Source organism: Brassica rapa, chromosome A03, assembly GCF_000309985.2.
Source record: "Brassica rapa cultivar Chiifu-401-42 chromosome A03, CAAS_Brap_v3.01, whole genome shotgun sequence".
NCBI lineage: Eukaryota > Viridiplantae > Streptophyta > Magnoliopsida > Brassicales > Brassicaceae > Brassica > Brassica rapa.
In genome coordinates this window covers 27,212,082-27,237,735 of record NC_024797.2, presented here as the reverse complement: position 1 = coordinate 27,237,735, position 25,654 = coordinate 27,212,082, and the positions used below count along the sequence as shown (strand labels likewise).

General features: G+C 39.0%; 7 protein-coding genes across 20 annotated transcripts; 5 read left to right on the top strand and 2 right to left on the bottom strand.

The window, feature by feature from the left end:
- Positions 1-355: 355 nt before the first annotated feature.
- Positions 356-2,640, bottom strand: LOC103861569 (pre-mRNA cleavage factor Im 25 kDa subunit 2). The gene is made up of 7 exons (XM_009139287.3): positions 2,419-2,640; positions 2,013-2,058; positions 1,608-1,701; positions 1,442-1,515; positions 1,009-1,095; positions 795-905; positions 356-699 (listed from the first exon to the last, which is right to left on the bottom strand). Exons 1-7 carry the CDS (start codon positions 2,535-2,537, stop codon positions 628-630), a joined length of 603 nt encoding a protein of 200 aa, XP_009137535.1. The 5' UTR covers positions 2,538-2,640; the 3' UTR covers positions 356-627.
- Positions 2,641-2,809: 169 nt separating this feature from the next.
- Positions 2,810-8,341, top strand: LOC103861568 (DNA mismatch repair protein MSH3). 2 transcript variants are annotated; one of them, XM_009139286.3, is made up of 13 exons: positions 2,871-3,797; positions 4,023-4,214; positions 4,343-4,507; positions 4,624-4,722; positions 4,929-5,180; positions 5,564-5,818; positions 5,962-6,093; positions 6,373-6,633; positions 6,723-6,794; positions 6,888-7,037; positions 7,122-7,583; positions 7,738-8,021; positions 8,119-8,341. In XM_009139286.3, exons 1-13 carry the CDS (start codon positions 2,871-2,873, stop codon positions 8,162-8,164), a joined length of 3,297 nt encoding a protein of 1,098 aa, XP_009137534.1. In that variant the 3' UTR covers positions 8,165-8,341. The 2 variants fall into 2 exon arrangements, with proteins under 2 accessions (XP_033142959.1, XP_009137534.1); XM_033287068.1 differs by having other exon boundaries at positions 2,810-3,797; positions 6,723-7,037.
- A 355-nt stretch (positions 8,342-8,696) lies between these two features.
- LOC103861564 (probable transcriptional regulator SLK1) lies at positions 8,697-20,913 on the top strand. Of its 13 annotated transcripts, none has more exons than XM_033287077.1 (16): positions 8,697-9,066; positions 9,170-10,328; positions 10,456-10,977; positions 12,479-14,860; positions 15,032-15,089; positions 15,553-16,010; positions 16,097-17,714; positions 17,805-18,246; positions 18,336-18,455; positions 18,541-18,589; positions 18,685-18,899; positions 18,987-19,055; positions 19,160-19,215; positions 19,341-19,434; positions 19,520-19,589; positions 19,675-20,913. In XM_033287077.1, the coding sequence occupies exons 7-16, from the start codon at positions 17,698-17,700 to the stop codon at positions 20,145-20,147; spliced, it is 1,605 nt and encodes a 534-aa protein (XP_033142968.1). In that variant the 5' UTR covers positions 8,697-9,066; positions 9,170-10,328; positions 10,456-10,977; positions 12,479-14,860; positions 15,032-15,089; positions 15,553-16,010; positions 16,097-17,697; the 3' UTR covers positions 20,148-20,913. The 13 variants fall into 13 exon arrangements, with proteins under 13 accessions (XP_033142968.1, XP_033142967.1, XP_033142971.1 ...); XM_033287076.1 differs by having other exon boundaries at positions 9,167-10,328; XM_033287080.1 differs by having other exon boundaries at positions 8,697-10,328; positions 10,456-10,482; positions 10,907-10,977.
- On the top strand, positions 11,337-12,218 carry LOC117132642 (glutathione S-transferase T3-like). The gene has a single exon (XM_033287424.1). It carries the CDS (start codon positions 11,337-11,339, stop codon positions 12,216-12,218), a length of 882 nt encoding a protein of 293 aa, XP_033143315.1.
- Positions 13,156-14,219, top strand: LOC103861779. The gene is made up of 2 exons (XM_033287423.1): positions 13,156-13,633; positions 13,813-14,219. Exons 1-2 carry the CDS (start codon positions 13,156-13,158, stop codon positions 14,217-14,219), a joined length of 885 nt encoding a protein of 294 aa, XP_033143314.1.
- LOC103861565 (protein phosphatase inhibitor 2-like) lies at positions 15,443-16,323 on the top strand. The gene is made up of 3 exons (XM_033287422.1): positions 15,443-15,677; positions 15,831-16,010; positions 16,097-16,323. The coding sequence occupies exons 1-3, from the start codon at positions 15,443-15,445 to the stop codon at positions 16,321-16,323; spliced, it is 642 nt and encodes a 213-aa protein (XP_033143313.1).
- Positions 20,914-21,035: 122 nt separating the features above from the next.
- On the bottom strand, positions 21,036-25,254 carry LOC103861563 (probable transcriptional regulator SLK1). Its single transcript, XM_009139282.3, has 10 exons — positions 24,525-25,254; positions 23,703-24,395; positions 23,489-23,620; positions 23,360-23,408; positions 23,074-23,288; positions 22,884-22,952; positions 22,600-22,700; positions 22,385-22,478; positions 22,226-22,295; positions 21,036-22,059 (listed from the first exon to the last, which is right to left on the bottom strand). The coding sequence occupies exons 2-10, from the start codon at positions 24,249-24,251 to the stop codon at positions 21,290-21,292; spliced, it is 2,049 nt and encodes a 682-aa protein (XP_009137530.1). The 5' UTR covers positions 24,252-24,395; positions 24,525-25,254; the 3' UTR covers positions 21,036-21,289.
- Positions 25,255-25,654: the final 400 nt, after the last annotated feature.

Genomic DNA, 25,654 nt, shown 5'->3' with positions numbered 1-25,654 from the left:
TAACTTTTGCAATGTTAATTACTTATGTCCCATTCGCAATGAGCTGTCGCTAATTTTCAAATACTCTGACTTTGTTTTGTACTTGTTGGCTCTACTGGCCTATGATGAAGCATGACCAAATGTACTCTTCTCTCGACCAATGACACATCTAATGTTACGTCGATCATGTTTAGTCATCCGAAAATGTTATATGATCAGTCTTGATTAGGGACAGACTGTTGAATAATAAAACTTCTCCTGCTTCTCACCATTTGGATTTGTGGTATGGTAATATACTTCTCTTTCAGATATTTATTACAGATCGACTGAGACAATGTAGATTTAACATGGCCTAGTTTGTGTTTCATATATTGATAGCACGTCAATGAAAATATCATTAGTCAAAACACATGTTTCATGGTTAGAGAAGACAGCCGTTAGTCAAATAATGACGAATGCTTTTAGAAATTAGATGAATAATCTTCTTGTGCTGATACATGAACGAACCTGTTCTTCATAATGCCAACAAGTCTATAATGTAAAGAAACCAACATGCATCATCCAGAACTCGGATCTCTAAAACTGGTAGCTACATCTCTCTATCGTGCCTAATCTGACAGGTTTCTTCTTCTTGAACACCGAGTAGAATCACGAACTAATCATGTTGAAATGGAATCTGGATAGCTGTTGAGGAATGGTCGATATAACCGGTCCATATCTCTGTCACAGGAAAAGAATAACATCGTTAGAAATTTGGGATAAGACCATTTCTAACGGTTGAAAGTATCTGGAAATATATATAAAAAAACAAAAACCTGAACATTGTCATAGAGTTCAAACAAAGGGACGGCCAAGAGTTTCAAGTTTTTGGGCACTGCGAAGTACTCTTTCTCAGATAAGTGAACAATGTAGAGTCTCTTGCATTCCTGCCATTCCCAAAAAAAAAGAGAGATGTAAACAAAACCTACTCAGGAGATGAGTCAAACAGGAATGTTATGAAGCTATATTGTGAGTTTTTTTTTTAATTACCTTTGGTTTCGTGATGTGAGGAGGGCAATACGGGTACATCATGGTTTCAAAGTTTGGACGCCACCATGTCGCAACACATTCTCCTACCTGTTCAAGGGAAAAAAATCCATCGACGAACTATGGATCAGGGACAGAGGGATATACATACATAGGCATGTGGGGACTAGCGACAAAGTCTTCTTTTTCATGTAATATACATATCAATCTCTATCAAAGAACCAAGACCTATCTTTGTTTCCTTTTATGAAACCCTCATTACTAGACTGCCAAAGTGTTATAATTTATAACCAAAAGGTCCCTACTTTGAACTGCTTCTCGTTTGCATTTAGAGCAAGCACATGCCACATCGACTTAGTTCATTTAAGGAATCTATCAATACCTAATAATTTAGTCATTATCAGTTAAAGGAATAGAGAGGAAACCAGAATAGTACCTTCCAGTCAGGTACAATACCAGCCGAATTGCCTCCAAGCTTACTAGTCAACTTTCTCTTCAGACCTTCGACTTCTGCAAGACATAACATAGCAAAACCAAAAATGAAGCAATGAAGAAAATCACAATAGTATAGAAAGTACTAATAACAGATGGTTGCTGCATACCACTTTCTCCAGGCTTCAGGCGTCCACCTGGAAGTTTGCAGAATGTGTTACCGATTTGCAGGAGAAGTATATGAGGATGGTTGTGTTCTTGCACCTGAAAGGTTGATCAGCAAAAAGGTATCAAGACCAATCCTAGCGTAGGGGAGAGAGAGAGAGAACAAATCTCAAATCATAGTAGGTGGTAACAATTCTAGTACAGCTTGACACCAACCACTCACTTAACTTATACGTTCATAAGACTGACCCTTACGATGTTAACACGTTATCTAATGTTTAAAAGAAAATGTGAGCCACATAACTGTTCCACAGATTTTAAACCAGCAGGTGGTGATACAAAATAGAGAAAACTAGAGAGGAATTTGATAACAAGTAGAGTCGACCTAGAGTTGCAAAACATTATCTCACCAGAAGAATCCCTTCAACGCTAGTCCTCATGCCCTCTTTCATATAGCTGCAACACACCAGTCAATAAAACAAGAAAGAGATACACTTCAGTCATCAACAGACTTCAACAATGCCTTGAGTTAAAACTATAGAACTCGAGACTAGAGAAGTAAGAGACTTTCGAGAGAATAAATAATTACAAAACAAAAGTGTTCTACAACACATTGCACAGTAGCTACACCTCCTCTTAAATCAATTTCTGGAAAGTTATATAACAATGTCTTGTGTTAGATCTTTCTTGGTGATCGTTTACGAAAATCAGCAAGATCATGATCTAAGCATGTAAAGGCCGGAGCTTTCTTAAAGGGTTTTTCTAAATTCAGCAGTAGCTACAAGAAGATGACAGAGGAAAGTGTCGGAGTCGTACTTGACTTTCATACGAGCGAGTCGGTCGGCGACGGAGGTGTCCTTCTCCAGCTTCGGTTCTTTAGTTCCGAAGCTGTAATTCGAAAGAGGGTATGTGTTCACCACCTGAGACATAGCCATCTCTCTCTACTCCCTGGGTAATCGATCTATTGATCTCAGCGGCGACGGCGACGGCGACAGAGAAGTTATCTCGACGGAGAAGTTAATACGACACCGTACCCACTACAACTTCTAGAGTCGCGTTCTTAATACGACGTCGTATCAAATCATAACCATCGATGGCCCATTAGGGAATCATGTCCGGTTTATAAAGGCCCATTTAAATATTAGGCCCAGAAGAATCTCCTCAGACCGCTTGCCTTCGTCACTCTTCTCCAGACTATCAAGCAGCAGCCTAAGAAAGCGCGCGAAAATTGGCAACCAACGAATCGCCATAGCCACGAAGAAGTAACCATGGGCAAGCAGAAACAGCAGGTGATTTCTCGATTCTTCGCTCCCAAACCCAAACCCTCACCGCCGCCGAATCAGGAATCGTCAACACCGCCGCCGAAGATTTCCGCCACCGTCTCCTTCTCCCCTTCCAAGCGAAAACTTCTCTCCGATCATCTCGCCGCCGCGTCACCCAAGAAGCCCAAACCATCTCAAAACCCCACACCCAAACCCGACCCCAATCTACACCGAAGATTCCTCCAGAGATTCCTAGAACCTCCACCGGAGGAAGAATCTCTCCCCGTAACCACCTCGATTAAGTACACGCCGTTGGAACAGCAGGTGGTGGAGCTGAAGAGGAAGCACCCGGATGTGATTCTGATGGTGGAAGTTGGTTACAGGTACAGATTCTTCGGAGAAGACGCGGAGATAGCAGCGCGTGTGTTGGGTATCTACGCTCATATGGATCACAGCTTCATGACGGCGAGCGTACCGACGTTTCGGCTCAATGTCCACGTGAGGAGGCTGGTGAATGCAGGGTACAAGGTTGGTGTGGTGAAGCAGACTGAAACTGCGGCTATTAAGTCCCACGGTGCGAACCGGGCCGGTCCGTTTTTCCGTGGCTTATCGGGTTTGTATACTAAAGCGACGCTTGAGGCGGCTGAGGATATAAGTGGCGGGTGTGTTGGTGAAGAAGGTTTTGGTGGTCAGAGTAATTTCTTGGTTTGTGTAGTGGATGAGAGAGTTGATAGGGAGAGTAATAAAGGTTGTGGTTTGGAAGCGAGTTTTGATGTTAGAGTTGGTGTTGTTGGTGTTGAGATTTCGACTGGTGAAGTTGTTCATGGAGAGTTTAATGATAATTTCATGAGGAGTGGGTTAGAGGCTGTGGTTTTGAGCTTATCTCCAGCTGAGTTGTTGCTTGGCCAGCCTCTTTCACAGCAAACTGAGAAGGTACAGTTATATGTGTATAAGTCAATGTTACATTTGGTATTTTAAGCTCGTTTTTAGGTTTTTTAGTTATCGTGCGCTGGATGCTTCTTGATGAACTGTTTGACAAGAATCTTTGTCTGTTTGGAAATTTATTCTACGGATTAGTTTAGTATACTAGAACTTCTGTTCTTGGTTGATATAAATGCATGTACTGATGAATGGTCGCTTGGGATCTTTGTTTGGCAGTTTCTGTTGGGATATGCTGGACCTACTTCAAACGTTCGAGTGGAACGTGCCGCACTGGATCGTTTCCGCAATGGTAGTGCAGTAGATGAGATTGTTTCAATATATGAAGATCTCAGTGCAAGAAACATAGAAGATGATAAAGAAAACAAGGTGGAGGCTGCTGAAGAGAAAATATCTCGCTTGACAGTTCATGTATGTCATTTGATTTTTAAAACCTTTAACTTTTGTGTATGATATATGTTTTCTAGTAGTTTTTTTTTCCAATAAAACTAGTTGCTTGTTGCAGTTCCTGCTAATTTGTTGCCTTGTTGATGGTGCAGACAATTATGAACATGCCACATCTGACTGTTAAAGCCCTTGCCCTGACACTGCGCCATCTCAAACAGTTTGGATTTGAAAGGATCCTTTTCGAGGGAGCTTCAATTCGCTCTTTATCAAGCACCACAGAGATGACTCTCTCAGCCAATACACTGCAACAGTTGGAGGTGCTTTCCGCTTTATTTTACCTGTCATAATGTGATATTCAGTGAATATTAAGACTCCAGTCTTTTTTAAGTACTCTAACAGAGATTGTCTTGAAAACGGTTTGTCGCTTTTTCAGGTTATAAGAAATAATTCAGATGGATCGGAGTCTGGCTCTTTATTCCATAATATGAACCAGACTCTTACGGTATATGGTTCCAGGCTTCTTAGACACTGGGTAAGACGCATTTTATTTTCTTCTTAGCTTTGGCACAAAGGGCTTTTTGTAAGGATAAACCACATTGTCGTCGTATTATAAGAAAGTAATAAGATTTTACGGCCATCAGTTCTTGAAGGGACATAGATTTCTATACTTACCTTTCAGAAACAGAGTCTTGATGGACTTTTCGCTGATCATGATTTGTGAACACTTTCACTCGACAGGTGACTCATCCTCTTTGCGATAGAAATTTGATATCGGCTCGCCTTGATGCTGTTTCTGAGATTGTTGCATGCATGGGATCTCCTAGTTCTTCCCAGGTCAGCGATGAGTTAGGTGAAGAAAGTTCTGAGAGAAAAATTATACCACCTGAGTTTTATCATGTGCTCTCCTCAGTCTTGACAGCTTTGTCTAGATCACCTGATATTCAACGTGGAATAACAAGAATTTTTCATCGAACTGCTAAAGCCACAGAGGTGAAACTTGGCTTGTCCTTTACCCTCTTATATATGTACTTGGCCTATGCAATACTGTCATATTTTTCTGCATAGGAAGTATAAAGCCCGCCATTTATGTTGACTTATCATAAACCTCTTTCTGAAGTAAGTTGGCTAACAATAAAGAGTATGGGTATCTTTGTGATATCTAGTCAAACCAAAAAATTGCTTCATAGTAATAGCATCTGACATAAATTGTTCAGGGTCTTATCCTCACAATGATATTCATTTTTTGATAGTCATAAGAGCTATAAATGTCAATGGGCCAAAGCATTTGTTTGTTCTTAGATATCTTGTTAGTTCTTTGTTTACCTCTCTTCCTCACCTGAGGCCTGAGAGTTCTTAACTTTCTGGGTGAAAAGTTCATTGCAGTTATCGAAGCTATTTTACTTGCGGGGAAGCAACTTCAACGCCTTGGCATAAAGCAAGATTGTGAAACGAGGAGTATGCAATCCGCAACTGTGCGGTCTTCTCTTTTGAGAAAATTGATTTCTGTTGTTTCGTCACCTGCTGTGGTTGACAATGCCGCGAAACTTCTCTCTGCCCTCAACAAGGAAGGGGCTGCTCGAGGAGACTTGCTCGACATACTAATCACTTCCAGCAACCAATTTCCTGAGGTTTGTATACCATTAATCGCTTCTCTCTTTACATGATGTTTTATGCACCATAAAGGCCCTTAACACTGATCTGATTTTCAAGTATCTATTTTAGCGGCGATTTTGTGTGTTGATAACTCAGTTGTGTTATTTACTATGCACAGCTTGCTGAAGCTCGCCAAGCACTTCTAGCTGTCAGGGAAAAGCTAGACTCCTTGATAGTTTCATATCGAAAGAAGCTTGCAAATCGAAATTTGGAATTTCTTGAAGTGTCTGGGATCACGCATTTAATAGAGGTACTCTCCTGAGAACTCGTATTTTTAAGATGATGCTTTCTTACCACAAGAGTGCACCTTTTTTTATTCTTTTTGAAACTGCACCTAAATGGCTACCCCAAAAGCATCTTCATGTATCTGGAATAGAAAAGGTTTTAAGAAGGAAGCTTTTGTTAGTTTGATTTCGTGCACATTCCACTAGACATCATTCACATCCATCTTCTTGCGTACCAATTATAAACACAACAATGTTTTAAAATTTTGGATTTATTTGAAGCTGATGATTTCTTTCTAATACAGGTGCCTGTTGATGCCAAGGTTCCTATCAATTGGGTGAAAGTTAATAGCACCAAAAAGACTATTCGATATCACCCCCCAGAAATAGTATCTGGACTGGACGAGCTAGCTCTAGCAACAGAACATCTTGCTATAGTGAACCGAGCTTCATGGGATAGTTTTCTCAAAAGTTTTGCTAGATACTATACTGATTTTGAGGCTGCCGTTCAAGCTCTTGCTGCGCTGGACTGTTTGCACTCCCTTGCAACTCTATCTAGAAATAAGGTTTGCCAAAGGAACAAACCCGACAAAATTTTCTAGTAGTCACTGCTTTTCAATTCTTAACTTGTGTTCTTCTTTTTTTCCCTATGCAGAACTATATTTGTCCTTTGTTTGTTGATGACAGTGAACCAGTTGAGATAAACATACAGTCTGGTCGTCATCCTGTATGCTTCTGCTCTCACTTGTTATTCTTTTCTCTTCCTTTGCCTACTCAAGTTGGGAATATATTGTTCATTGCTTTTTCAACAATTTCCCAGGTTTTGGAGACTATATTACAAGATAACTTCGTCCCAAATGACACAAGCTTGCACGCAGAACGGGAATATTGCCAGATTATCACTGGACCTAACATGGGAGGAAAGAGCTGTTATATCCGTCAAGTTGCTCTAATTTCCATAATGGCTCAGGTAACATGGAGATTACCAGTATAAGCTTATCCGTTTTTAGTATTTTTTACATCTGTTGAATGCTAAATGATTCTGGTTTCCCAGGTTGGTTCCTTTGTACCAGCTTCATTCGCCAAGCTGCACGTTCTTGATGGTGTTTTCACTCGGATGGGTGCTACAGACAGTATCCAGCATGGTCGAAGTACCTTTCTAGAGGACTTAAGTGAAGCCTCGCACATAATCAGAACCTGCTCTTCACGTTCGCTTGTTATAATAGATGAGCTTGGAAGAGGCACTAGCACACATGACGGTGTAGCCATTGCCTATGCGACACTACAACATCTCTTAGTAGAAAAGAGATGTCTAGTTCTTTTTGTGACGCATTACCCTGAAATAGCTGAGCTTAGTAACAGTTTCCCGGTTTCTGCTGGTACATACCATGTCTCGTATCTGACATCACAGAAGGATAATGGCGGGTCTGATCATAATGATGTGACCTACCTATATAAACTTGTGCGTGGCCTTTGCAACAGGAGCTTTGGTTTTAAGGTTGCTCAGCTTGCCCAGGTAAACTCCGTCTCTTTGTTTTTCCCCATCCGCCTCACATGCAGATGCTTACACAATTAAGTTCATTCAGATATAGATAGATGTTTAAGATGATTATTGAAGGCATTTTAGTCCGCTTATGGAGGCTGATCTCCACATCTATATTTGACTGTAGATACCTCCATCATGTATACATCGAGCCATTACCATGGCTGCAAATTTGGAAGCTGAGGTACGTGCAAGAGAGAGAAATACAGTTAGTAGCATAAAGCATCTCATGGAGTCACCGGGGGAACCAAAAGCACATGATGAACCCCCAGAATCTCGCACCGAAGAATCTATGTCTGTTTTAGGTGATTTGTTTGCAGACCTGAGATGTGCTCTCTCTGAAGACGACCCTTCAAAATCATTTAAGTTGTTAAAAGATGCTTGGAAGATTGCAGAAGATTTAGTAGCAAGGTAGGAAAGATCATCAGACTAAAACCCACTACATCATCAACATTTCAGCAACGATGCAAGGTTTTGATAACACTGCATTGGTTTTACTAATGTGCAGGCAAAAATATTTATGTATTAACAAGAACATCCCAAGGGAGAGATGAGAAATTCAGCCAATCATAAGTGCCATGTCATATATGTCTTAATCAGAGTTTCTTTTGTATCTTAAGTTGATCAATATCTTCCTTTTGTATATATAGAGAGAGAGTTTGCTTCCAGTCCTTGCTATGAAATTATTCGAAGATTGTTGCTATATAAAGCTTTCAAAAGTTCTTTACATACATAATTAATCATTAACAATTCAAAAACGAACCAAAACAGTTGATATGGTATTAAAAATTAAAATAAAAAACAATTAAAATACACGAATCGCGTGTAGAACGGAAAACACTCTATTAAGAGTTAAGAGCACCTTTAACCAGGTTGCTTAAGGGGTGGCTTATAGAATTTTGGAATTAAAAATAAAAGAAAATGATGTAATTAGGCAAGGGACGACGCTTAACTAAGCGAAAGAAGCGCCGTGGTTTATGGACACGTATTAATCATTGAGAGCGTGTCTCTCTCTCTCTCTCTCTCTCTCTCTCTCTCTCTCTCTCTCTCTCTCTCTCTCTCTCTCTCTCTCTCTCTCTCTCTCTCTCACGAAAGTCTCTTTTTTTTTCCTCTCTCGCCTCTCCTCTTGTGTCTCTCTCTTGGCGAATCGGTGTCAATCTCCTCGATCTCGTGTTCTCTATCGACGGAATCAGTCGTCGTTGATCTCTTCTGGATGGAATCCGCCCCAATCGGCGTGCCTATCGCTCTCCCCGATGACTCCGTGATCTCTTCTGGTGATAGCTCCTCAAAGATGATCTCTCCTCGACGCGATCACTCGAAGATGATCTCTCCTCGTCTCTCTCTCTCCTCTTGGACTCCCCGATGAATCTCTCCGTGACTCTCTGTGTCGATCTCCTCGATGATGATGAAGCAGACGAAATCTCTATCGCCGGGCCAGAGTAAATGAAAACGAAAGGTAAATCTGTATCCTTCTTTGTTATTTTGATTAGTTGTTGTGTTGGTATGTGCCTCATGATTTGTCTTTGTCTTTGTTGCTTCATATGGATGGATCAAAGAAGATGAGAAGGCCATATTGACTGTGATTCTCGTCTGCAATAAAGGTAAAAGTCCAGCACTTTTTTGGAAGCTGTCCGAAAAGATGTCGAGCGTGCTTTTGGAGTCTTGCAAGCTCGGTTTGCCATCGTTAAAAATCCAGCACTTTTTTTGGGATAAAGTCAAAATTGGAAAGATTATGAGAGCATGTATCATACTCCATAATATGATAGTAGAAGATGAACGCGATGGATACACGCAATTTCATCTTTCCGAGTTCCAACATGCAGAAGACAACGGAAGTTCACATGTGGATCTCAACTTTTCTACAGATATCCCTTCAAATGTCGCCAATATGATGGGTGTTCGAACTAGAATTCGTGATAGACAAATGCATGAACAACTAAAAGCTGATTTGGTTGAACATTTGTGGAATAAATTTGGACATGATGAAGACAACAATTGAGCTCGGATGTTTCTTTCAAATTATTGTCGATTATTGTACTAATCTTTGTTCTTATGTTTTAATAATAAAATTTATATTCTAAATGTTATGATTAAATATGTTTTATATAATAAATAGATTTAATCTTATATAAAATAATGTTAAATAAATTTTTTTAAGCAACCCATAATAAGCAACTTGCATTGGAGGTTAAAATATAAGAAGTTGCTTAAAGAGGTACTTAACACTCATTTAGTACTAAAAAATGTATAAGCACCCCAATAGAGTTGTTAGACCATGTTTATCAAGGTCCCTTAAGTGTCCCTTAAGTGGGTTTGTTAGAATATTTGGGCTTTTAAAAATAAGAAGAAAGGAGATTAAAGGAAGGGGCGTAGCTTAATTAGGAGCGTGAAGGGGCGTCCCTTATGCGCCACGTGTCGTGTTATGAATGGTGGTCGAGCGGTGTCGGGGTTTCGAGAAAGAAGTTTCATTTTTGCTTCTCTCTTTCTTTGCGTCTTCTCTCCTTTCCTAAACAAAAGGCGATGGCGATTCTGTCATCTCGGGGCCTCTTGTCGGCGAAATGGCGACGATTCTATCGGTGGGTGTCGGCGACGAAGGGAATAGAGACGTTTCCATCGGTGGCTGTCATCGACCAAGGAAGACGCCGACCTCTCGCTCTATTGGTGGCTCTCTGAGACGGGTATCAACGGCGTCGCTTGCGGATGAGGTGAATCGAAAAGGTAAATCGGAGGCTCCTATATGTTTATGTTTCAATCTTTCAAGCATGCATGTCTTTGATTCATCTTCTTGAATCTTTCAAAATCATCTCTGATTTGTTTTGATATGTTGGTGTTTTTTTGTCTTTAGGTGGATTGATGAAGAGGCATGAGCCAGGTTGATTCTTTCCTTCTTCATCGTCAATTTCAAAATACATATCCTCTGTTTTATTTTTGATTTAGACATCACACAAGTTCGTGGCTTCATTATGTACTAGTGATTGAGGTTTGATTATTTTGCTGGAATGTGATTAGGTATAAGATTGAGGAAGTGTAGATTGTGAATCAAAATACATTGTGGACCGGTTTAAACAGTTTTGATGTTTGTGTAGAGTTTAGTCGAAGAGTTTCTTTACATTTTTTTGAAGTTTGAAATGAAAGTGTGATCAATGTGTGAATTAAATCGTGGGTTAGTGTTAGGTAAATGTAAATGTAAATGTAATGAATTAAATCCTCTGTCTTTAGTCTGGTAGTTGACGAGTTTACTCTTCTTTGAAAGCGTTTCAGAGAGTCATTTGTTTTTTGTGTTTGTGTGGCTGCAGGATTGATCAAGAGACGTGAAGTGGGCACAATGTAGTCTCTTTGTCAGACCAAAAACGCCACCATCGTAAAGGTACTTTCTCTTTACCCTTTTTAAGTGAAATGATCAATGCTTAGATAATAAATAGAGTGGTTAGTGTAAGATAATGGTTGGTCTGAATATTGAAAGTGTGATCAATGCTTATTAGGTAATAAATACAGTTAGTTAGACTGAATGCTATTGTGATGAATGCTATTAGATAAATGTCTAATAAATAGAGTGGTTAGTGTTGTGTGATGAATGCTATTAGATAAATGTCTAATCGGTTATGGTTGCTTCTGATCCCTCTCTTCAATTTATAAACCGTGTGATGCTCTTCCAATTTTCTCACCTCTCTTCTTTTGCTTTATCTCTTCCCTTTTTCTTAATCTTCTTCTTTTCGTCCTCCTGATATGGATCCAAATCTATTTTCTTCTCACTCTAAGTTTGTTGAACTGCTTAGTCAACAAACTCAATCCTTTGGTATCAATGAAGATAGTGTTGAACTATCTTCATCACAAGTTCCATTTCAAAGCAGTCTTGGGACCGATGCTTCAAACAATGGGGGAGACACTGCAGCGGAGCCTAAATTAAGACGCAAATGGACACCAACGGATGATGTGGTCCTGATCAGTTCGTGGTTAAACACGAGCAAGGATCCAGTGGTTGGGAACGAACAAAAATCATCCGGTTTTTGGAAAAGGATAGCTGCCTACTTCGCTGCTAGTCCTCTGGTTGTTGGCTGTGAAGAGAGAGAGCCAAGCCATTGCAAGCAACGATGGCACAGGATCAATGACCTTGTGTCAAAGTTCTGTGGCTCGTACGAAGCGGCTACTAGAGAGAAAACGAGCGGCCAGAACGAGACTGATGTCCTCAAGCTTGCTCATCAAATCTTCTACAACAACTACAAGAAGAGGTTCGTTCTAGAACACGCTTGGAAGGAACTGCGCCACGACCAGAAGTGGTGCGATCTTGCTACTGCTAAAACCGAAGGGAGCTCGAAGAAGAGGAAGTGTAAAGACGACGGTGCTGATTCCTCAACCTCTCAAGGAACTTCCTCCAAGCGCCCCCCGGGTGTGAAGGCCGCAAAGATGAGTGCGAAGAGGCCGGTGGTAGATGAGCAGACGCTGAATGGGTTCCAGTCGATGTGGACAATCAGACAGCAGGAGATAGCCGCCAAATCAATGCTGTCTAAGATGAGTCTCCTTGAAGGTCTTATTGGAAAAAAAGAACCTCTATCTGAGAGTGAAGATGCCCTCAAGAAGAAGCTGATTACTGACTTGATGTCCAACTAGTTCCATGTTTATTTCCTGTTTTATTTCATGTTTCAAGTCTCGTTTAATTTCCTGTTTCATGTTTAAGCTCTGTTTCGTTTTTAAATTTCATGTTTCATGTTTAATTTCCTCTTTAAGTTTCATGTATAATATGTAGTTGAAAGTTTCATGTATAAAATGGTTTCTCTCTAAGTTTCTTGTTAATGTGTCTGATGGTTTCATGTTTATATGTTCATTTTGTTAATGTGTCTGATGGTTTCATGTTCATTTTGTTCTTGCAGGTTCACGGGTCTTTGGAGTCTAAATCAAAAGAAAGAGTTCAGTGCTGTAAAGAAAAAGACAGAGGTCACGGGTGTAAAGCAAAAGACAGAGGTCTTTGGAGTTTTGTACTTTTTCTTTGGAGTCTTTTAGAATCACCTTCACGGGTCTTTGGAGTCTTTTAGCATCACGGGTGTTAGAGGAAAAGACAGAGGTCACGGGTGTTTTTGTATAGTGTTCGAGTGTTGATGTTGTTATATATTCGTAAGTGTTGATGTTGTTATATATTCATAACATAAGCCATTTCTCTATCTATACTCTCTCAAGCCATCTCTCTATCTAATACTCTCACAAGCCATCTCTCTATCTCTACTCTCACACTATTTCTCATTCTTCTCTATATTCAAAAATTTCCATTTCGTAAACCAAACGTCTAATGGCTTCTTCTTCTCATCATAATTTGGATGGGTCCTTTGATGAAATTTTCTATCAAACATTTGATCAATATTTTGATCAAACTTTCGATGAAACATTTGACAATATGTGCAATATTTATGGTGATCAAGAAGATGAAACGAGGAAAAAAAAAAAACGCGTTTTCATCGAACGCAATCGGGAAGAAGGTCATCTCCGGTTATGGAATGATTATTTCAGTGACACTCCCACATATCCCGAAAATTTATTCAGACGACGATTTCGAATGAACAAGGCGTTATTCATGCGTATTGTTGATCGCCTCTCCAATGAAGTTCGATTCTTTCGTCAAAAGCAAGACGTTACCGGAAGACTTGGTCTATCTGCACTTCAAAAGTGTACAGCAGCTATTCGTGTGTTGGCATATGGTTCTGCGCTTGATGCGGTCGACGAATACCTCCGGCTCGGTGCAACCACTGCTCGCTTATGTGTAGAAAACTTTGTGGACGCAATAATAAATTTGTTCGGTGTTGAGTACCTAAGGAGACCAACCCCGGCTGATCTTCAGCGTCTGCTTCATATTGGAGAGGTTCGTGGATTTCCCGGGATGATAGGAAGCATCGATTGTATGCATTGGGAGTGGAAGAATTGTCCCACTGCATGGAAAGGCCAATATTCTCGGGGTTCGGGAAAACCCACAATCGTTTTAGAGGCGGTTGCTTCATATGACCTCTGGATATGGCATGCGTTTTTTGGACCTCCAGGTACTTTAAATGATATTAATGTTCTTGATCGCTCCCCGGTTTTTGATGACATAATAAATGGTCATGCCCCGCAAGTGCATTTCTCGGTCAACGGAAGAGAGTACCATTTGGCTTACTATCTCACCGATGGTATTTATCCAAAATGGCAACTTTTATCCAATCTATTTCAATTCCACAAGGGCCGAAAGCAGTTTTATTTGCGCAAAATCAAGAAGCTGTCCGAAAAGATGTTGAGCGGGCTTTCGGAGTTTTGCAAGCTCGATTTGCCATTGTTAAAAATCCGGCACTTTGTTGGGATAAAGTTAAGATTGGAAAGATTATGAGAGCGTGCATCATACTCCATAATATGATAGTAGAAAATGAACGAGATACCTTCTCTCATTTTGATGTCTCGGGTTATCAACAAGGAGAAGGGAACGGAAGTTCACATGTTGATATGACCTATTCTACAGATATCCCTACTAATATCGCCAACCAGATGGGTGTTCGAACGAGAATTCGTGATAGACAAGCGCATGAACAACTAAAAGGTGATTTGGTTGAACATATATGGCGTAAATTCGGAAGTGATCAAGACAACAACTGAGATTCGATGCCGCTTTGAAATTATTATCTTTTATTTATGTATTATTTGTTTTTATGTTTTTATGTTTTTTTTAAATCTATGTTTAAAATGTTATGTTTGACTTTGTTTTAATTAATAAATAAATTTAATCTTTGTTTTGAATTTTATATTAAAAAATAATTTTAGTCTTTTTAAATTGTTAAGAACCTTAATTAAGATACCACCAATAAACCCCAATAATTAACTGTCTCTTAGCAAAATCTCTTACCATAATTTTAATAATATAATAATCATTACAACCCACTTAAGATACCTTAATGGGTTTCACTAATGAACATGCTCTTAGGGATAATGGTGCTCTAAGAACTTACTGGGTCTCTTCAAAATACATTCTATTTATGTCTAGAAGAAGCTGATTACAAAACTACCCTTACCAGTCAACGTGAATCAGTTGAATCTAACGGATAATTCTATTTCTAGTGGCTAAACATAGAATCTATAATGGTCAATGTCAAATGCACGGACGGCTATTGACCGCACGTCTTCTTAAAGCGTGAGATCCGTGGTGAGGGTAAACATACGAGGTAGAAAAAGTCCAAGAGAGACAAGACAAAAAAAACTTCCGGAAGCGAGCGAGAATCTGTCGTGCCATAGGAAGCAAGGTGACTCTGTCTGAATTGTATATCATAAACAGTTGCGAATTGGTGTGAATTTGGATTTGATAGGTGTATGACCTACCTAACAGTAGAGGAAGATGATGATCAATGTGTAGACCTGCCCAACATGTACGTAATCTAACCTGAGTTTTTCTTCTTCTTTAATGTTGCAATCAGGTCGAGCTATAATATTGGTCAAACCTGAAAGAGAATATAATCACCTCAAGATGACAAAGTATGTTTCCCCTTCTCCCATTTTACTTTTACATTGGACATTTTCGTTTGTTCTTCAAGATGGTTCATATAGATGGAAACGAGAATTATTATTTGTTTAGTGATAAAGACAAAAAAATTCAAATGAATCATTTAGATGAGTTTTAAAAATTTAGATAAATTTGATCATTTAGATAGAACATGCGTTTAAATGGATCATCTGGATGAAAATGACACATGGACAAATGAATACCTGCTTGTGTATGTTTATGATTTTCCTTATTCAAGCACAAAAGTGAATAGTAAGAGTACTCTTGTCTTGATTGTAAGGCTCATGAACTACAGAATAGCAATTGTTGTTAAGTTTATCTAAGGATGTTTCCTATCTACGGTTCAGGGGCTGTACACATTGTCCCTTTTTCTTTAGCTATTAGCAAAACTTCTCTTGGTGTAGCATCATCAAGTATGTTAATATTGAATGGCAGGGGACGTGTACAATGGGATGAAGCTAATATAGTGGAAATTGAATCCAACAAACCTGTTAGGCAGAAGATTACTGAACCAAAGACACCCTATCACCCACCGTACCCCATGATTGATGATGATGGTGGTTTGTCCATTGCTCTATTTTCAGTTTTTTTTAATGCCTACATATATGTTTTATTTGCCGCAGGCGTCCTGTTTTAATTGTTATCAGCCTAGTTGGAAGTGTGACTTGAACTAGTTTTTTTTTTCCTTTTCTTTATGGTTGATTTTTTTTCAGGTTCTCTGTGTTCTAGAGTAAGATCGTTTGACAACTTTGTTGAAATGCATCGTGCTGAAGAACTAAAGAATGATCTGAACGATTTAGCTTCTTCAAGTAAAATTATTAGCCACATATCTGATTCTGGTGACTGGACCCCGTCAGAGGATGAAGCAGAACCAATAGATCAAAATGAAGAAGGTTCTTCGCAAAATACCCATCAAAGCTGACTCAGTAGTTCCATCATGTCATCATATCTTCATCTCTGTTTTTTTTGTGCACTGCAGATCCTGAGGGAGAGAAAAACACAAGTTTCAATGAACATAGACGGGTGCACTATGACGAGTTTCGAATGGTAAAGGAGATGAGATCCTCTGGTGGTTCTTTCTATGGTGAAGACGCAGAAGGAGACGATAGTGCCAAAACAGGTAAACCAGAGGCAACAATCTCACAGAACACTCCAGGTGCTGCGGATGCGATATCTTCAGGGAAGTCATCTTCGTCTTCTACTTGATGAACACATTGTTACACTATGGTGTTATTTCTGGATTATACATATGTAGAACTTTATATTTATAAGAAATTAAGAACATCTTGTTTGCATTTTAATTGCACCCCAAAAAAATGAAAAAAAACATTGACACCAATTTAACCTCCTCAAAGGAGACCATATTCTATTTTGAAAACTCACACGATTCGAAGAAGAGAGACATAGTTGTTATGGGCTCTTCATTTTTGAATCTTGGTCGTTTCTTCTATGGAGGCTTCATCGATCAAGATATCCCATTAGCCTTAACACTTTTGTTGCTGAGTAAATCAAACATTGTTTTCTGGTTCACTGGAAACCAAACAGAGGTAGCTGCACTCAACACAATCCCGGTAGGCTCACCACGCACATAACACATAACACATTTACGTTATTTCGGGACATCAGTCTCATGTTTTGTCCCTCGTTCTCTACATGAGTTCTCTTACATATGCGTAAAGAGTCGAATACCTAAGTAATTGCTTTGAGTCATACGCTCTGCTATTTCAGCTGCAATGAATACTATTGATAGTAACCATTTATATTTCCACAGTACAAGATTATGATAGATCATCAAACCACTTATAGCCTCACAATCATAAAGAACATTTTATAAAAGGACTAAATTTTAAATTAACGAAAACATATTTACTAATACAATTGTATTCTAGTGCATGGATTACAGAATAAGAAAATTATTAACATATAACATAAGATTTAATGGTTTTCTGTCAGAAATTATCAAATTTTAAGAATATTTTTTTGACATTAAACATTTATTAAATTTTAATCTCTCATCCATGTTGTTACCACTGTACTGACTGACATCTACGGTCTGGAATCGCACGCACTAGAAAAGATTTCGTAAAGCCACGTAGGATCAAAGATTGATACAATACTTCGTGTCAAGGGGCCCACTCGTAGCAGAAGATCTTCTATAACAAATACTTGACCACCACGTGTCAGTATCCTTTGACCCACAAGGTCGGTGATACAAATTGGTTATTTCCGGTCCGGTTCAACTATTAATCAAATTAAAATCAAAAGATCATTTTAAAGTTTGAAAAAAAAGGTGCGAACTTGGAGTTTCTTGGTTTTGGGAACTGGGATTGGTGCGAGTGCGAGTCCGAGTCGGAGTCGGAGTCGGAGTCTACGTGATCGAAAGTTTGTAGGTTTTGATTACAGTTCGATTTTGAAAGTTTGTTCCTTTAGGTAAGTTCACCATCCTTTTGAGATGCTCGTTGATGCTGATGAAGCTACGTCAAGTTTGCTCCTTTCCGTCTTCTTTAACCGTTTCTTGATGGGTGATTACTGATTAGAAGAGTGCTTAGGAGGATCCATTTGGTTTTGTGATTGGCTAAGATGATTCTGTTTGTTAGGTTTCAACTTTCAAGTCTCAACCTTTTCATTTGGTTCCTGTCTCATCCTCAAATAACCACTAACATTCCTTCTTGGTGGGTCTGATGCAGTTCAGTTCCGATGGGGGAAAACAATTATTACCATGTGGATAAGAAGAAGAAGCCCAAGTTAGAAGAAGTTGAGCAAGACGACATGCTGCACTACAATCAGTATCAGGACCCACCCACGGGGGGACAAGATCTGCAGTTGCAAGCTTGGAGGAGGCAACAGAACCAGTTTCTTCAATCTCAGAGACCCCACCATCTTCCACAACAGCAGTACATCCAGCACCAGGGCCCCACCGTAAGGAATCCGCAGTTGCAAGCTTTGCTTCACCGGTACAGGCTGAGGCAACACCAGCAGACGCTTCAACTCCAACTTCAGCAACAGCAGCAGCTGAGACGGCTACTACTGCAACAACAGATCCCTCCTAATGTATGTCCTTTTGGAGGTGGTATGTGCGCTCATCGGAAATTTATGATGTTCTTGCATCACATAAAGCAACGACCTGAGGTAATAAGCTAATACTTATCCCTCTCTGACTTTTACCAGTTTTATAACATCTACTTAAGTTAGCCTTCTGATACCTTTTTTTTTTATAGGATAATTGCATTACCTTTTGGAGGGCATTCGTGGCTGAATACTTCTCACCTCGTGCAAAGCAAAGGTTGTGCTTTTCACAGTACAAAGGTGCTGACCACATGCTTGGCACCTTACCACAGGTCAGTTTCTTCATCAGCCTATTTTTTTTTTTTGTTAAACAAACATGTTTACTCCAACTATACTATCTTCTTGTTTTGTTTGCAGGGTATGTGGCAGTGTAATCACTGCGGCACCAAGTCTGGAAAAGGAGTTGGTAAGAGTCATTTGTGTACTTCCCTTTACTTTAAGCACAGTGAAGCAACTTCCATATGCTAAAATAGCTGTCGTCTTCTTGTTTTGAATCCGCAGAGGCAACTTTCGATGTGCTTCCCAGACTATTTGAAATCAAATTTGCTAGTGGCTTCGTTAACGAGCTCTTATCTCTGGAAGATCCACGAGAATGCAGAGTTTCCAGTGGACTGATTGTATTAAAATATAGAAAACTAGTTCAGACAATTGAATATGAGCAGTGTCGTGTTGTTCATGAGGGCCCTTTTCTGATCATATTCTCTCAAGATTTAAAGGTTCTCTTTATTCCATTTTTTTTTTCTGTTTTACCACTGTACTACTAATGCTTTAGCTAATCGTGCGTGACCTTTGGATCTTTCTAGATCCTGCGTTGGGAGTTTTGTGTTCAGCGTCATGAAGAGTTTCTTCCCCGCAGACGTATTGCTCCCAAGGTCCTAGTTCTGATGATTATTAGGAGATTCAGACTTACAAAATGCTTGTGCTCAACATTATTACTTTGTTTCCTCAAACCTTTTTTTATCGGTCATGCATGCAGGTGAACCAGTTGCTTCAGGTTGTTGCTCAGCAGGATTTACAAACAAACAGTAACATGTTAGTTGATCCATGTGTCCATGACACTTGATTTGCCCTTCATACATTCAATATTCTACTCTTTTATTATTGTCCATGACACTTGAGTGCTATATGTCATTGTTGGGTGCCAATTTGTGTCTCAGGGTCTTGGCGGCAAGAAGGCAGCTGGCAAATTCCATGGAATTACAGCCTCTGAATGATCTTGGCTATCCAAAAAAATATTTCAGAGCTCTACAGGTACTAGTTAGCTGCTTTCCTAGCTGTTAGTTTTGTATCTTGAAGTCGTAAGAAGACCTAATAGTGAGCCATTGCGATGTGGCAGACATATGAAGTTGTCAAGAGCATGAAGGCTCTGATGGATTTCACAGAGAACCACAAAATTGGCCCTATCGGTAAGTTGGTTCACTTGAAATGTTCTGTTTTGATCCGGTGATTGAGTTTGTGGCTGAATGTAAATGTTTTGATGCCCTTACATAGAGGGGTGGAAACGACTTTCGGAACAGAAAGAGAGAATGAGGCTCCAGAGACAGAAAATGCAAGAGATGGAGCACTTATGGAATAGTGGAGCTATGAATAGGTCAGCTCAAGCTCAGATGGACGGCCTAACTGGCTACAACAATCACCATCATAGCTCAGCTCAAGCCGCTGCTGCTCTGACCAACAACCAAAGCATGCTTATGAGGCTAAATGCTGTGAATAACCAATACTCAGATACGAGCATACAAGAGGGGTTCTCGTCGAGTCAGCATCCAACCCCAAACTCAAACCAGGGTCATCAGAGGCAGAACTTAGCAACAGGTGGATTTCTCAGCTCTCCCCAGATGCAACAGCAGCAGCAGCGCACTCTCAACACGTTTCAGCAGACACATTTTCCAGAAGATGCCACAGAAATACCTGTCGAATTCTCAGACGACAACTTCAACGACAGTGATAAGCAGGGTAGCTTGTAGAACAGAACAGAGGCGTTGCTACTTTGACTTTAACAAAGTGAAAGGAGGTTTTAGGCTTTATTCTTCTCATTTAGGTTGGTTTGTTGGTCTTTGTATAGAAACCAAAAGGGTTATGAGACCAGTGAAGGAAGTTGTAACCTACATATAGGCACTTTATCTTCATTCTTTCCCCTTCTAGTGACACTGATGTAATCTCAAACTACACCACTTGTGTATATATATTCATCAGTCAAAGGGGTTTTAAGCTTCTAACACAGACAAAGTGCTTCATGACCAGTTTAAATAAGAGACGCATAGTATTACTTTTGAATAGAATATTTAGAATATCAATTAGGTAAGAAAACGTATGTTTTTTTATTTATTAATTTTTATTATTATTAAAATAAAAAAATACACAGATATATATATATATGTTTTTTTTTCTTTTTTTACTGTAGTACAGTTCTATTTGGAACAGCACATGCTGTGCTCTACCAAAAATTAAAAAAAAAATTCAATGTATTCAATGAAAAATTTCAATACAAAAATTTGTTGAGAATTACTCCTCAAAAGCATCCCTAGAGAGATAAAATACTCCATTATAGAACTATACAAGGTAACGTATGTTCTGATTCTGAGATTTACATATACTCATTATTAGTGTTATAATTCAAATGGAAGAATATTTCTTTTTAATTGAAAAAACTCAATATAGATTAGTTATAAATCTATTTCTAATGATTTTTTTATCTTATATTATTAGAAATAAAAAATGTAAATTTAAATTAATAAAAAGGTCATGAATTTACAGTCAATAGTTAATGGTTGTCAATAGTTAATGGTTCTGATTTGTACTATTTATGGCTATCTTACAAATGTTTTCTATGAACAGATTGTTATCAAAGCAAAAGCATAGAAAAGAATAACATCACTTGAAAAATGTTTGCTGAGATCATAACCTAAGATCTCATCATATTATCACTAAAAAGATGGGAAAAAGATGCTAAAGTACCTTATATAGGTTACAACAAATAACAGTTTCTCTCAATATCTCTTTGGTTTCTATACAAAGACCCAACCAAACCTAAATGCGGCAAATTAAGCCTAAACCCTCCTTCATTTTGTTATGTCAAAGTACCAATGCTTCTGTTTGCGTTGAGATCTTACAAGCTGCCATAAATATCGCTGTTGTTGAAGAAGTCGTCTGCTGAGAAATCATGAGGTAGTTCTGTGATAGGTATATCTTCTGTTAAATGAAGGTTGCTGTTTGAAGCTGATTTGAAACTGTTGTTGCGGCTTGGAACTCGTACTCCTCCTCCTCCTGAGATGTTTGAAGTAGAGGCAGTTGGGTTTCTCTCTGCATTACTGTTGCCACCACTTTGACCTGAAAAGGCTTGTTGCTGTTGCACATTTGCTCCATTTTCAGACATCTGCTGCAACATCTGGTGAAGCATCTGCTGCTCCTGATTGGTACCATGTGAATGTGGTGGTTGCAGCAAACGATGAGGAGGATTCTGTTGAAGCGTGTTGGGAGCGCCATTCATGGTGCGCTGTTGCATCTGGGGAGAGCTGGGAAATCCACCTGTGGCTAAGTTCTGCCTCTGATGAGACGAGGAAGATGGACTCTGGCTCTGACTCGAGAACCCCTCTTGTTTTGAGTTTGGGTTGTTCATAGCATTTTGCCTCATAAGCATGCTCTGGTAGTTGGTCAGAGCTGCTGCGGCTTGAGCTGAGCCATTCATAGCTCCACGACCGACTATTTGAGGGTGATTGTTGTTGTTCCCAGTTAGGCCGTTCATCGTTCCTTGTGTCAACGCCATCTGAGCTTGAGATGACGCATTCATTATAGCTCCACTATTACCTAACTGCTCCATCTCTTTCTGTCTCTGGAGCTTTACTGTCGCTGTCTGTTCAAAAAGCCGTTTCAACCCCTCTGCATAAGGGTATCAAAACGATTACATTCAGTCAAAAACTCAGATCATCAAACAGAACATCTCAAAAGGAGAGCTACAAAAATAAAGTATCATTCCAATTGAAGTCCACACCAGTGTGGCAACCTTGATTCAGGTCTCATATCAAGAAGAATGTTGTAGACTTACCAATAGGACCAATTTTGTGGTCGCCAGTGAAGTTCATCAGATCCTTCATGCTCTTAACAACTTCAGATATCTGCAACTCGTGATGGCTCGATATTAGGACTTCTTAAGACTTCAGATATAAAACTAACAGCTAGGAAAGGAAAGGAACTTAAAGAGTACCTGTAGAGTTCTGATATATCTTTTTGGATAGCCAAGATCATTCAGAGACTGTAATTCCATGAACTTTGCCAGCTGCCGTCCTGCTCCCAAGACCCTGAGACACAAATTGGCACCCAACAATGATATATTGCACTAGAAACAGAATATGCTAGAACATGGACAATAAGAAGAATACTTTGCATCAAAGGCAAATCAAATGTTATGGATCAGCTTACATGTTACTGTTTGACTGTAAATCCTGCTTAGAAACTCCATCTGACCCACTCTCCGAGATTGTGCTCTGGCATTTCAGTGCAACCTGAAGCAACTGGTTCACCTGCATCACCAATAAGTTTTCAATTCACTTTCCAAGTATTACATACTTTGTGTTCATATCTAAGCACATAAATTGCATTTAGGGAAACCGTGTATACAAACAATTTAAGGGGCAAACTTGACCAAAAACGTTTTGTGTTAAGTCTTATGCTCATAATAAATAGGTATGTCATCAGAATAGGACCTGTGGAGCAATAAGTCTGCGGAGGAGAAGCTCTTCATGACGCCGAGCACAAAACTCCCAAGAAAGTATCTGGAAAGAAGCAAAGTCAAACATTAGCTAGGCACTAGCACACTGGTGACTGATTGCTTTTTTCCTCTTCACTTTTAATATTCACTGATTTGGCAGGGCAACGAAAAAAAATTGGTGGTACCTTCAAATCTTGAGAGAATATGATACGAAGATGTCCCTCACGGATAACACGAAACTGCTCATGTACAGTTTCCTGAACTGCTTTTCTATATTCTAACATCATCAGTCCATTGGAAAATCTGTTTTCTCGTGGAAGGTCCAGATATAAGAATTCATCAATGATGCCACTAGCAAATTTGATTTCATTTAGTCTTGCAAGCACATCGAACGTTGCCTCTGCAGATTTTGACAATAGAAAACAATTATCAGATCTGTAAGAGACAAAAAGAGAGCGTTTAGTCTCTTACCAAATCCTTTTCCAGACTTTGTGCCACAAAGATCACACTGCCACATATCCTGCAAACAAAATGAGATTCAGAAGTAGTCCAGGCGGACTAAACATGCGCGTGTGACTACAAAGCTAAGAGAAGACTGACCGGAGCTGCCTGGGAAACCATGCCAAGCGCATGGTGGCCAGCACTTTCGTACTGTGACAAGCACAACCTTTGCTTTGCACGAGGTGAGAAGTACTCAGCCACGAATTTTCTCCAATAAGTAATGCAATTTTCCTACAAAAAAGGTATCAACTATCAATGCTGGAACTGAATAGATGTGATGAAACTGCTAAAAAGACCAAAGATTATAGCTTACAGCAGGTCGTTGCTGTAGATGATACAAGTACATCATCAGTTTCCTTGCACAGACGCCAGGTTCAAAAGGACGTACACTAGGAGGGATCTGCTGAGCGCCTTGCTGCTGTCTCAACAACTGCTGCTGTTGCTGGAGTTGGAGTCTCTGAGACGGTGACATGGACTGAAGAATCTGCTGCTGCTGTTGCCTCATCCTCTGCTGGTGAAGCAAAGCTTGCAGCTGTGGATTCCTCCCCGTGGGGTCCTGACGCTGGATGTACTGCTGTAAAACCTGCTGCTGCAGCATGTCCTCTTGCTTAACCTCTAACTTGGGCTTCTTATCCACATGGAGATAACTGTTTTCCCTCACTGGAACTGAGCCTTGTCCTCCTTGCTGCATTGAAGCAGAGCCATCAAGAACCAAGGAGCCTGGAACGTTAATGTTATTCGAGAAGGACATTGGTGACGTTGGGACACGTGGATTACTGATGCCTCCGTTCCTCTGCATAGTTAGAGCATCAGTCAGTGAGAAACTAGATTCTATCGCTCCTGAGACCGTTGCTTTGTTCATGCCCCAGGAGAGAAGCAGACACAGAGCAAAGACTGAGACTTGAAACAGTCCTGTTAGAACCAAGCAACAAAGCCAAACTGATCCTAATCGGATATGGTCTAATCACACACTTCTGCTTAGAGCTGTCCAGAGTATTCTCAAAGCCTGAAGGAAAAAGAAAAGCAAATTGTTTCATCGAATCAACGGAGAAGATGGAAAGGCGAAAACTTTACTACACATGATTAGCCCTAAATTAACAAAGGAGCAAACTTGAAGTAGCTATCTCGAACTTACCGAAAAAGGAACAAACTTTCAAATCAAATCGGCAACTCAAATCAAAACCCAGAAACTTCCAATCGAGTGGACTTGGACTAGCATAGCACCAATCCCAAAATCAGGAATTTTTGTAGAAACCCAGTTGAGGTAGTAATCAAAAGAGATATATATTATAACAACTTTACGGCCGCATTGAGGGGAAAAAATTAATCAAAGCAAACGAATAATATCGGCCATATATAAGAGAAAGAGAAACCCAACGAAAAAAATGGAAAAACGTATATAAATATATACACTTTTGGTCAAAGGAAAATAAACATATATTTATGCCCTTTTGTCACATACTTTACGATGCACAAAAACTTCATTGTACGTCCACTTCTTAATTCGGAATTGGAATCGGTATCAGAAGTTTATGAAAAAAATTAAAAATTTCATTTTCAAAACGTTTCTATAATAATTTCTGTGAAAATACGTTCTAAGTTTGCGCTTCCATTTTAAAATCTAGCATTCGTTTCAAAAATCAAAAGTCATATATGAATAATTTTTAATTTATAAGAAATCTAAAAATCAATAGTATTAAAATAGAGAGAATAAAAATACATAAATATTAAACTAATACTATAAATTATCTTTGTACAAAATAACTTTTTATACAAGATTTTGCATATGTTTTTAGGGTCCAAATAGCAACCAAATGAATGAATGAAAATAGTCAATTTCTCTTCATTCTTTAAATTTGATACCATTTATAAGGAATATTTTTTTTCCTTCTTATCTATACTATTATTTATGAAGTGATTTTGCTTATTTGTCATGTTCTCCATGATTTTATGAAATTTTGCTTACTTGTCATGTTTTTATTAGGTTTTAGCTAAATCATTGATTTATTATTTGTTATTTACTGAGTCATTAATATATTAATTTAAAATTATTCTTAATGAATCTTGTATATGATTAAAAACGAATGTTAATAATATTAAATTTCTATGTTATATTAAAAACGAATTTTAAACAATATCTTTACTGAATTGTATATATAATTAAAAATGAATTTTATTTTAATAGTATAAAGTTTATATGTTATATGTTACATTAAATAATTGATTATAAAATAATATAATAGAGTTATAAAAAATAATATTATT

What these genes read in the sequence shown, in the direction of transcription:
- LOC103861569 (XM_009139287.3), bottom strand. Translation starts at nt 2,537, where the DNA reads ATGGCTATGTCTCAGGTGGTGAACACATACCCTCTTTCGAATTACAGC. An exon ending in GTATTGTACCTGACTGGAAG is followed by an intron (nt 1,096 to 1,441) that starts GTACTATTCTGG and finishes TCCCTTGAACAG; the next exon opens with GTAGGAGAATGTGTTGCGAC. An exon ending in AACTCTATGACAATGTTCAG is followed by an intron (nt 700 to 794) that starts GTTTTTGTTTTT and finishes TTCCTGTGACAG; the next exon opens with AGATATGGACCGGTTATATC.
- LOC103861568 (XM_033287068.1), top strand. Translation starts at nt 2,871, where the DNA reads ATGGGCAAGCAGAAACAGCAGGTGATTTCTCGATTCTTCGCTCCCAAA. An exon ending in CCAGGCTTCTTAGACACTGG is followed by an intron (nt 4,723 to 4,928) that starts GTAAGACGCATT and finishes TTCACTCGACAG; the next exon opens with GTGACTCATCCTCTTTGCGA. An exon ending in CAACTCTATCTAGAAATAAG is followed by an intron (nt 6,634 to 6,722) that starts GTTTGCCAAAGG and finishes TTCCCTATGCAG; the next exon opens with AACTATATTTGTCCTTTGTT.
- LOC117132642 (XM_033287424.1), top strand. Translation starts at nt 11,337, where the DNA reads ATGGATCCAAATCTATTTTCTTCTCACTCTAAGTTTGTTGAACTGCTT.
- LOC103861779 (XM_033287423.1), top strand. Translation starts at nt 13,156, where the DNA reads ATGAACAAGGCGTTATTCATGCGTATTGTTGATCGCCTCTCCAATGAA. An exon ending in TGCGTTTTTTGGACCTCCAG is followed by an intron (nt 13,634 to 13,812) that starts GTACTTTAAATG and finishes CAATTCCACAAG; the next exon opens with GGCCGAAAGCAGTTTTATTT.
- LOC103861565 (XM_033287422.1), top strand. Translation starts at nt 15,443, where the DNA reads ATGTTTCCTATCTACGGTTCAGGGGCTGTACACATTGTCCCTTTTTCT. An exon ending in CATGATTGATGATGATGGTG is followed by an intron (nt 15,678 to 15,830) that starts GTTTGTCCATTG and finishes ATTTTTTTTCAG; the next exon opens with GTTCTCTGTGTTCTAGAGTA. An exon ending in AATAGATCAAAATGAAGAAG is followed by an intron (nt 16,011 to 16,096) that starts GTTCTTCGCAAA and finishes TGTGCACTGCAG; the next exon opens with ATCCTGAGGGAGAGAAAAAC.
- LOC103861564 (XM_033287077.1), top strand. An exon ending in ACATAAAGCAACGACCTGAG is followed by an intron (nt 18,247 to 18,335) that starts GTAATAAGCTAA and finishes TTTTTTTTATAG; the next exon opens with GATAATTGCATTACCTTTTG. An exon ending in AATATTTCAGAGCTCTACAG is followed by an intron (nt 19,435 to 19,519) that starts GTACTAGTTAGC and finishes GCGATGTGGCAG; the next exon opens with ACATATGAAGTTGTCAAGAG.
- LOC103861563 (XM_009139282.3), bottom strand. Translation starts at nt 24,251, where the DNA reads ATGAACAAAGCAACGGTCTCAGGAGCGATAGAATCTAGTTTCTCACTG. An exon ending in ATCTACAGCAACGACCTGCT is followed by an intron (nt 23,621 to 23,702) that starts GTAAGCTATAAT and finishes CCTTTTTTGTAG; the next exon opens with GAAAATTGCATTACTTATTG. An exon ending in AAAGTCTGGAAAAGGATTTG is followed by an intron (nt 23,289 to 23,359) that starts GTAAGAGACTAA and finishes CAAAATCTGCAG; the next exon opens with AGGCAACGTTCGATGTGCTT.